The 11,079-nt window shown below is 48.6% G+C and overlaps 1 protein-coding gene across 1 annotated transcript; it reads right to left on the bottom strand.

The window, feature by feature from the left end:
* Positions 1 to 469: 469 nt before the first annotated feature.
* On the bottom strand, positions 470 to 6,375 carry LOC130282534 (uncharacterized). Its single transcript, XM_056530834.1, has 2 exons — positions 4,118 to 6,375; positions 470 to 1,100 (listed from the first exon to the last, which is right to left on the bottom strand). Exons 1-2 carry the CDS (start codon positions 5,547 to 5,549, stop codon positions 1,093 to 1,095), a joined length of 1,440 nt encoding a protein of 479 aa, XP_056386809.1. The 5' UTR covers positions 5,550 to 6,375; the 3' UTR covers positions 470 to 1,092.
* Positions 6,376 to 11,079: the final 4,704 nt, after the last annotated feature.

The raw sequence follows: 11,079 nt of genomic DNA, 5'->3' as shown, positions 1-11,079 counted from the left end.
ATCATTTTGTATACTTTGGGGGTGCAGTTTTTATAATGGGGTCATTTATGGGGTATTTCTAAGATGAAGACCCTTCAAATCCACTTCAAACCTGAACTGGTCCCTGAAAAATAGTGAGTTTGGAAATTTTGTGAAAAATTGGAAAATTGCTGCTGAACTTTGAAGCCCTCTGGTGTCTTCCAAAAGTAAAAACTTGTCAATTTTATGATGCAAACATAAAGTGGACATATTGTATATGTGAAAAAAAATTAAAATATTTTGAATATCCATTTTCCTTACAAACAGAGAGCTTCAAAGTTAGAAAAATGCAAAATTTTCAAATTTTTCATAACATTTTCAAATTTTTCACCAAGAAAGGATGCAAGTTACAAATTTTTTTACCACTATGTTAAAGTAGAATATGTCACGACAAAAAAAAATCTCGGAATCAGATTGATAACTAAAAGCATTCCAGAGTTATTAATGTTTAAAGTGACAGTGGTCAGATGTGCAAAAAATGGCCGGGTTCTAAGGTGTAAAATGGCTGGGTCCTTAAGAGGTTAAAGGGTTACTGGTGGCACAGTATAGTTAAATAATAGTGGCACAGTATATAGTTCATTAATGGTGGCACAGTATATAATGAATTAATAGATGAATGGTGGCACAGTATATAGATCATTAAGGGGGGTACGGTATATAATTGAGGATTTTCCTAGTACAGTGACGGAAAATATTGATTTTATTAAGACAGGAGGCGAATATCAGAATGCATTATCCTTCTTTATTTTGCCCATTAGCAGAAAGAATGACAGTATTAAACATGAAAAGAAAAAACACAGGTGTCCAAGCACCTAGTAACCATAGCAACTCCCTTTTCCATCCCACCAATCCAAGCATAGACTGCCCTATATAACCAAGCTGCAGCCCCTCCTCCTCCTCTTTCTTTATGCCGTGACTTCGTCCAGCATCGAAACCGCAGAACTCGCGCGACGGCGTCCACACGGAGGATCTTGAACCAATAACGCAGAACATCAATCTTCAAACAGGAACGATCAACCGGATAGGTCACGCAGCTGACCCCAACAATGAACCGTGGCAAGGCAGAACCATTCTTCAATATCCTGAAAACAACAAAGGTTATAAATAATAACGGGTAGGGGAAACGGGTGGCATGATATTCGCCTCCTGTCTTAATAAAATCAATATTTTCCGTCACTGTACTAGGAAAATCCTCAATTTTATTGCAGACAGGAGGCTAATATCAGAATGCATGTTCAAAGCACAGTACATAGAGAAGCATCATAGGTACATCACAATACAGACATAGACACATGTTCAGTAGGTTTAAAATAGAACGTTCGGAATGTATCCTCCGACAACCAGTCGGCCGCCCTCGAGAGTTCCGAAAGCGAGCCACCCGTCTGAAAGACTTTGGTCGACATCGCACTCCTAGTGGAGTGAGCCGTGAATAGTGACACATCAATACCCGCCAAGGACATTGTCAACTTCACCCACCGAGCCAATGTCGGGGAGGAAACTGGTAAATATGGAGGACAATAGGAGATGAGGAGCTGCGCCGAACCTGTCGGACGACGCGTAGCTGTCTTCAACTCATAAGACCGAAGACATCGTACGACACACAATTTTGGACGCGTCGGAAAAGATGGGAAGAAAACCGAACGTAGATCAGTTTTGGTCCTACGACAAATGGAAAAACGAACCCCATCGGGAACAAATTGTTTCCTGGAAATATCCAGGGCCCGCACGTCTGACACACGCTTGATGGAGACCAGGCATAACAACATTGTCAATTTAAACGACAGGAGTTTAAGAGACAAGTCGTCATTGTCTTCCCATGTCTCAAACATGTGTAATACACTGCTAACATCCCACGTGGTGAGATATCGCGAAGAAGGCGGTCTCTTAAACCGCATTCCCCTCATAAGACGGCAGACAATAGGTTGTTGTCCAACCAATAAGCCATCCACCAACCCATGGGAGGCGGAAATAGCCGAGCGATAAACGTTAATCGTGCGATAAGCTTTCCCCGCCTCAAAAGACTCCAAGAGGTAATTAATGACCTCCACTACAGGGGCACGTACGGGATCCAAATCCCGTCGTGAGCACCAACGAAGCCAAAGTCCCCAGGCTGATCGATAAGCCGATCTGGTACCTGGAGCCCAAGCGTCATTGATGAGGTCAGAAGCCGATTGCGAAATGCGGCCCCCAAGCGAAGGTGTCCCGAAATCAACCATGCCAACAGCGGCAGTTGATCGTCCGATATCAAGGGATGAAGATTCCCTGAGGGGTCTCGAAGCAACGTGAGTAGAGGCGGACACAACCTCGGCACATCTATGGCCACCCCCAGGACCTGGGGAAACCACGACTGAGTCGGCCACCAGGGGGTGATCAACACCAGCGTCGCTTTCTGGGACACCGTCTGCCATAATACTCTGGAAATCATGGCAAATGGCGGGAAGGCGTACAGAGTGCCCTGTGGCCACACTTGAAGAAACGCGTCCGTCGCCATGGCGTCCGGATCCGGTCGCCAACTGAAAAATAGTGGCAGCTGTCGATTGAGACGAGATGCGAATAGGTCGATACTCAATGGCCCCCACAGGGCACGGATCGCCCGGAACACCGTTGGCTCCAACATCCAATCGCTGGAGTCCGTGAGGTACCTGGAGTTCCAGTCCGCAATGGCGTTGGAAATTCCAGGAAGATACTCCGCGGTCAACAATATATTCCGCTGAAGGCAGAATTGCCAAAGGACCGTCGCGAGATCTGCGAGGATCTTGGATTTCGTGCCTCCCAGGCGGTTGATGTATTGAACGGCTGCTACATTGTCCATGCGCAGCAGGATACAACAATCCGACCTGTGGAAAGCGAAACTCCTCAGGGCAAAGGTGCCCGCGAGAAGTTCCAGGCAATTGATGTGCAAACACATTTCCGATGGTGACCACTTGCCTCTGGACGTCGATGCCCCACAGCGGGCACCCCAACCCTGCAAGCTGGCGTCTGATTCTATCACCAAGTCCGGTTTGGAATTGAAAATTGTCTTCCCATTCCAAACCTGAACATGACGCAGCCACCACAGGAGTTCTCCCTTGGCTTCTGCGGATAGCGGCACTTCGGTTGAGTAGGGCAAACCCTCCCTCAAGTGCCGGATCTTCAGCCTCTGCAGCGCCCTGTAGTGTAAGGGGGCAGGGAAGATCGCCTGGATGGAGGCTGTCAGCAGACCGACCACCCGAGCGAGCGCCCGCAACGAGACCACCTCTGCACGGAGAAGCTTCAGGATCTCCTTGCGGATTGTAGTCAGTTTCCTCGTGGGCAGACTCAGGGTGGCCAAGTGGGTATCCACCTCGAACCCCAGGAACTCCGTCCGTTGAGACGGCGTGAGTACCGACTTCTCTTCGTTGAGCAGAAAGCCCAACTCCGAGAGCAGAGCGGCCGTCCATTGGACATGCTGCATGGCCAACGCGTACGTGGACGCCATGATCAGAATATCGTCGAGATAGACAATCAGGCGTACCCCCCGGCTTCTGAGCAAAGCCATGACCGGTCTCAGCAGTTTGGTGAAGCACCATGGTGCTGAAGAGAGGCCGAACGGGAGGCACGCAAATTCCCATTTGCCACCTTCCCAACAGAACTGAAGATATGGACGGGAAGAAAGGTGTATCGGCACGGTCAGATACGCGTCTTTCAGATCTATCTTTGCCAACCAGTCTCCTGGTAGCAAAAGATCTCTGAGAAGATGTATCCCCTCCATCTTGAAGTGGCGATACAAAACGTACTCGTTTAAATGTTTCAAGTTTATGACCGGGCGGTGACCTCCGTCCTTCTTTTTGACCAAGAAAATATTGCTCACATAACCCGGAGCGTCCCAAGACACCTCCTGGATGGCGTGCTTCAACTGCAGATCCATCAATTCTGAGCGGATCAGGGCCTTGTCGGCGTCCGCGAAGTGTATCGCTGGCGGCCAACAAGTCTGTATCGGAGGAGAGAGAAATTCTTTTTGATAGCCGGTTACAGTTTGCAAGACCCACGGATCGGATGTGATCCGGGACCAGGTCCGGGAAAAATACCCTAGCCTGCCCCCCACAGGAATCCATGCTAACGACAGAATAGGTAGTCTCACCTGTGCCCCTGGATCTTGGGTATCCGCGGCTGGCACCCCTCGCTCTCCACGGACGTCCTCTAGGCAGAAAGAATGGAGTTGAGGGCTGTGGTGGTGGGGGAACTGGTGCGTAATATTGTCTGTCAGGCATGTAGTGGCCCCTGTTATAGGGTCTATAGTTGGTGGCACGGCTGGAAGGGCGACCCCTACCCCTTCCAGCCCTGGGGAAAGCCTTGTTAGTGCCCACCTTTTTTAAAGAGGATTGGGCTTTGTCAAGGCCCGAGAAAAGGCCAACATACGTATTTATTTTTTTAAGAAAGGCCTCCCCGAACAGTAAACCGTCCGCTGATGGACCAGGTTCGTCGGTAGCCAGGTGAGTAAGTTGGGGGTCCAGCCGCATAAGGATGGACCTCCGGCGTTCCGTACACGCCGCAGAGTTTGCATTGCCGAGCAAGCATACTGCTCGTAATGCCCAGCCCCGTAAAATGTCTGCATCAATTACTTCACCTGAAGCGACAGCATGTTCGGCCAATTGTAAAATCTTAGTCATAGGCCCAAGAACATCCAACAATTTGTCCTGAACAGCTTTGAAAGATTTGTCAATACCCTTTTTAGGGTTTTTACCGGTCTTAACCAGATAGCGCACCAGAATGGGGTTCAACTCTGGCGTCATGGCGACATTACTGGACAGTGACGGTCGCGGACACTCCGCCCTCAATTTATTGCGGTTGCGACTATCTAAAGATTTGCGCAGCCAAGCCGAAACATAATCAGCCACCTGTGACATGGGCGTCCACATGGGGGTGTTTGATATTCTCTGGGCTGAAGAATGGAATTCCCATGGAATCCAAGATCGCCCCGGGGCGTTTGTGTCAGCGGAGCTATGTGGAGGAGAACGACTCGCGTTCCCTTCCAGATCCTCGTCCTCAAACTCATACAAATCATCATCCCCAGAGTCTGAGGTGCCATCTGAATCTTCAACAAAAGAGTCGGGCTTATTACGCCTGGAAGACCGAGAGGTTCCACAGGGCATGTCATACCAATCCGTGGGGTTCTGAGCACTCACAGTGGTATCCTCAGGAGGCACTGAGGTCTTAGTTAGTTTAGAACCACCTCCAATAGTAGGTGTATTGGTAAGGTGGGTATCTAAGTCGGAGCAATAGCGTCTCTTCCGGTCCGACTTGCCGGGTCTTAGTAGGCTGGAAGCCTGGGATTGTATGTGGGAGGCGACCAAGGGGGTATCTGAAGAGGCCGGCCCTTCCCGGTGTTGCCGTGACAACACCATGGAAACAGACTTTGATATGCTGTCATTGACAGATGACATGGCGGAGGCCAGGGCGGATTGGACCGATGTAGACACCATCTGTTGCAATAATTCAGAAGGGGCTAGGGTATGGTCCTGAGATGAATGAGTCAGCCCACCATTAGGTGGAGACAGCTGATCATCAGACATGATGTAGTTAAAATATGTATGGATGTACAATATAAGCGTGCAGTCCCAGCTGTAAGGAGAGAACAGACAGAGGGACTAGCATTAACTGCAGTAAATAAATAACATGTAAATATACAAGAGTATACAATAAGAGAGAGAGAGAGAAAATGTTCGCAATAAGGCGCAGCGAAAAAACCCCACTCAGTTGCGAACTGGGTAAGGCGATATTAATGTGCCAGCGCCGAATGATGAGCGGAGGGGCCGCGGGGAATCCCTGAGTCGGCGACCGACGAAACGGCCGGGACGCGCAACCAAGGGACTCGCCGGGGCACCACACAGAAGGCCCCGCACGCAGGCGAGGTAACAGGCCAAAACGCTCGCGAAGTGAATGTGCGGACACGCCCCCCTGCGGCGAGCGAAGCGCTCAGGAGATCTCAGACTGAAGCCGGAGAAGAAGGGGGACGGAGTCAGAAAAAATGGCGGAGCGCCAAAAGGGGGAAAAAGTAAGTGAGACAGAACAACGGTACAGGTCTCTGGGTCTGAACTACCGACCCAGAGGACAAAAAGGAGGGAACGGATATAGATATATAGATGTATATAGGTAGAAAAACACGGGGAGAGGGGGGGGGGAGAGAAAGATAAAGATAGAGAGAGAGGGAGAGGGACCCTCGCTCCCTCAGAAGCTGGCCACAGAAGGCAGATGTCCCCCAACCCTGGGAGTACAGGGTCAAGGTAGAAATCACAATGTATGTGACAGGAAAGTAGGGACAGGAATGAGAAATTATTAATGCACTTATCTGTTAGACACTGATGCTGCTAACGAGCAGAAAGAAAGAGGAGGAGGAGGGGCTGCAGCTTGGTTATATAGGACAGTCTATGCTTGGATTGGTGGGATGGAAGAGGGAGTTGCTATGGTTACTAGGTGCTTGGACACCTGTGTTTTTTCTTTTCATGTTTAATACTGTCATTCTTTCTGCTAATGGGCAAAATAAAGAAGGATAATGCATTCTGATATGAGCCTCCTGTCTGCAATAAAATTAAAGGGAAACTGACAGGCTGTTTACTCGCACTAAACCCAATACACTAGGTTACAGTGCAGGAGAACAGGAGAAAGATAATGTTATACTTACTAAATGTGGACCAGCCATTTTCTAGGTATTGCCCCACATTGCTAATATGCAAATTCAGTCTTGTGCGCAATGGAGGCGGAGCTTCCCTGCCTCCATCCTGTATGGTGTGCTATGCCTGGCCGTCTTTGTATATTTATAATTCTTTTTTTGCCAACTTGTATATTGCAGCATGTAAGCATATATTAGTGTGGTGTCCATCTCTTCAGTGTAAGAACCAGAGCTGTGTGGAGATTCCTGCATAAGGTGGGTGCTGGGTGATTGGTGATGGGTGATTGGTGATGGGTGCTGGGTGATTGGGGATGGGTGCTGGGTGATTGGTGATTGGTGATGGGTGATTGGGGATGGGTGCTGGGTGATTGGGGATGGGTGATGGGTGATTGGGGATGGGTGCTGTGTGATTGGGGATGGGTGCTGGGTGATTGGGGATGGGTGCTGTGTGATTGGTGATGGGTGCTGGGAGATTGGGGATGGGTGCTGGGTGAGGCTGGGTACAGTGCACGTTCTGTCATATAGAGCTCAGATCGGGCATATAGGGGGAGATTTATTAAAACCTTTGCAGAGGAAAAGCCTTCTGCAAAATGAAAGCAGCGATCTGATTGGTTGCTATGGGCGACTGCACCGCTCTTTCTCTGCACAGGTTTTGATAAATCTCCTCTATAATACAGTATATTATAGGGCAGCTGTCACATGTTTTCTGTAAATAGGACTGACAGCACAGCCAAAGTGTATATACACATGGCAGACCTCAGAGAAACTGTTCTTGACTTTATTTTACAAAAGCACCACTTTTAGTTGACTAGGAATGTCAAGGGGGCCTGGCCGGGAGTCCACTGTGTCCCTGGGCTGCAGCCCATTAAGTCTGGCAGACTTTTTGTAAATGATGAGAAGTGCCCTCTTTTTTTACTTGAGCCCCTGCCCTCTAAAATGTCTGTGCACGTCCCTGGTTCACACCACGTTTCTACTAATACGGGAGCGCACCCGTATGGTAATTCATTTCAATTAGCCGACCGGAGTGAAATGTTCGCTCCGGTCGGCTCATTTTATATGCGCCTTTCCAACTGGACCTAAAACCGTGGTCGACTATGCAGTGGTCTCCAAACTGTAGCCTTCCAGATGTTGCAAAACTACAACTCTTAGCATGCCTTTCGGTGGTCAGTGCATGCTGGGAGTTGTCGTTTTGCAACAGCAGAAGGCACACTGGTTGGAAAACACTGAACAGAGTCTGTTTCCTAACTCAGTGATTCCAACCCGTGTGCCTCCAGCTGTTGCATTACTACAACTTCCAGAATGCTATTCACCAACAAAAATAGGGGGACCAAGCCCCTAGAAGGAGAAAGTCACCACTGGTTTGCGAGAAGCATATAAACACCAAAAAAAGAAACCAGTAATGAAAAGTATAAATTTATTAAACAGATATGCAATTCGACATACATTTAAAATCAAGAGAAGTGTTTAAAACAGGGCACAACAGGAGCAACCGCAGAAAAGTGAAGGGGGTATGGTAGGTCTGTATACATGGAATACAGGGAAATGAGTAGTAATGGCTTGACAAAGAGTAAGCAAACATGAAATTTGAGTATGCATAAACTCAATCAATACTAGAGTAATAATGGGAGAAATAAATATCAGAAATAATGAATACTACAAGAAAACAGCATAAAGAAACAAATCAGTAACATCCTGCCATGCACTGCCTACCTACCACCTCCTACCCCAACGTACGTTTCGCTTAAGCTTCATCAGGGGGCGTGTCTAGAGCCCCAAGACAGGTGGGTATATATATGATCCTTTGGGCAATAGGAAAATGTTAGCAAATGAGTGGCATCTATATCGTCCACTCAAAGGTAAGTATCCCATCTCTAACCAATTAAGAGTAGCTATTATCCTATCCAATGATCGCCCAGTATTGTGTTAGGATGAAATACATATGCTCCTGGCGTCTGACGTCATAACTGTTGGCCGTGCCAACATATAGTGTGTGTGTACGCTGAGATAAAACGTACAGCCAGGGGTGGGGGGCGGGATCCGCCCCTCACAGTCACGTGACTGCAGTGTAAGGCCACGAGCGCATACTAATGATGCGCTCGTCATGTGACCGCAAGTCCGCGTCACATGACTGGAAGGCAATAGAGAATAGCCCGATCCCGTCGCTGCAGATGTATAACTCCCATGCATCAGAGTCGACTGACCTCTGGTGGATGGAGGATGTATGACCACAGCTGGCCCAGACAAACATAGACAAACAAACATTCAATTACATAGATTAGTGATGTGTGCACACAGAAAAACCACTGCAAACGTGAAAAGGAGATAGTAGTATTGAGTGAGTGATAATGATGAGTGATGAAAGTGTGAGTGTGGTATAGATGAGTGAATGTGTCAATGGAGGTTAGAAATACTAAGTACATAGGTGATAGTGAAATTATTATAAGTAGGCAAAAAAGGGGGGGATCATAGAAAAAATCATAATGTGACATATAGAATAATGGTAACTGAGAGAACTAAGAGGATATAAAAAAATAAAAATATTAAATAATAATAAATAATAAAAAAAAAAAAAAAAAAAATATGTACCGCACTGGTGTATAACACGCACCCCCATTTTAACAGGGAAATTTAAGTTAAAAAAAAAAAAAGTAAAATAAATGACTTGGACTAAATGGCACATCATCCCCCCAACTTCATTTTCTTCTGCACCTCAGTTTGGTCCTGTCAACTCCAGTGCAACATTATTCCTTCCCTTTTATCAGTCCCTGTGCCACATTTACCCCTCTCATCGCCACCCCCCATGTCTCATCATTTCCCCATGTCTCATCATTTCCCCCTGTCTCATCATCCCCCATGTCTCATCATTTCCCCCTGTCTCATCCCCCCTCATCATTTCCCCCTGTCTCATCCCCCCATCATTCCCCCCCCCCCGTCATAATTTCCCCCTGTCTCATCATCCCCCCATCATGTTTCTCCTATGGCATCCAGTGGTCTTCAACCTGCGGACCTCCAGATATTGCAAAACTACAACTCCCAGCATGCCCGGACAGCCAACTGCTGTCCGGGCATGCTGGGAGTTGTAGTTTTGCAACATCTGGAGGTCCGCAGGTTGAAGACCACTCTTCCCCTTTCCTTACTTGTCTGTGCGTCAGCTGTCTTGCGGGGTCAGTGAAGCAGATGAGTTACGTCCTCTCCCGGTTTCTCTGATCACGAATGTCACTTTTCGGCGGTGACTACAGGAAATGAAGTGATGCCGCACAGAGAAGCCGGCAGAGGACGTAACTCATCTGCTTCACTGACCCCGTAAGACCCTCCGCCTGACCTGACCTGCCGAAGCGCAAACAGGTAAGGAAAATAAACAAAACTATAAAAAGCAGGGAAAGGGGGAATGATGAGGGAGGGGGAGGGAGGGAAAATGAAAAGTAAAACTCACTCTTCCGCACGATCCACAGGAACTGGTGGATTGTGCGGGAGACGCTGATTAAAAGGTAGCGCAGATCCGGGCAAGGTAGGGCTCATTTTAATCACTATCCACCACACCAGTACGTGTGGATAGTGCGGGAGAAAACAAGTGACAGTGCGGGGAGGAGACGCCGCTGGTCACTGATTTAAAGTGGCCGCGGCCGTGCTGTTAATACTTAACAAGCAGACGCTGCTGCGGCCGCTTTAAATCAGTGACCAGAAGACTTATCGGCGTATAACACGCAGGCAGACTTTTTGCCCTAAATTTAAGTTTTAAAAGTGCGTGTTATAAACCTGATAAGTGCAATTATTAGCAAGACTGTCTTGTAACGCTGAGCGCCCCGGTTCCTACTCCTGGACCGGAGCGCTCACTGCGTTTGCCCCCGCAGAGTGCCTCGGTCAGATGCACTGACCGGGGACACTCCGGTTCTGTCTCCAGCGGGGATGGGGTCCGCGTTGCGGGATGTCCCCGTGCGCGTCCCGCATCCCATCTTCACTTACCTGCGCCTGCTCCGGCTGTCTCCACTTCTCCCCTGACATGTGGTCCCCGGCGCGCGCGTCCCTGCACTATAGGCACGCGCAGGCTGTGTAAAATTTAAAGGGCCAGTGCACCATTGATTGGTGCCTGGCCCAATCCAATTATTTAGCAGTTCCTATAAATGTACTCTGCCCCTTCCTGCCCTTGCCGGATCTTTGTTGATCTTTGTTGCCCTAGTGCCCTAAAGAAAGCGTTTATTGTGTAATCCCTGCCAGTTGCCGTACCCCTTGCTAACGACTACCGCCTGAGAACCTTTGCTGCCTGCCCTGACCTTTTGCTACATCTGACTACGCCTCTGCCTGACCCTTCTGTATCACGCCAGACTCAGCTTCCAGAGAGGTTGAGTCGCTACCGGAGGATACGGCCTGCGAGTTACCGCCGCAGCAAGTCCATCCCGCTTTGCGGCGGACTCTGGTGAAAACCAGTAACGCCT

Source organism: Hyla sarda, chromosome 7 (assembly GCF_029499605.1).
Source record: "Hyla sarda isolate aHylSar1 chromosome 7, aHylSar1.hap1, whole genome shotgun sequence".
Taxonomy (NCBI): Eukaryota; Metazoa; Chordata; class Amphibia; order Anura; family Hylidae; genus Hyla; species Hyla sarda.
Note: the sequence above shows the minus strand (reverse complement) of the source record. Positions and strands in the feature narration are given on the sequence as shown.

Bases quoted from the DNA above. Each gene is read 5' to 3' on its own strand.
- LOC130282534 (XM_056530834.1), bottom strand. From the start codon at position 5,549: ATGTCTGATGATCAGCTGTCTCCACCTAATGGTGGGCTGACTCATTCA.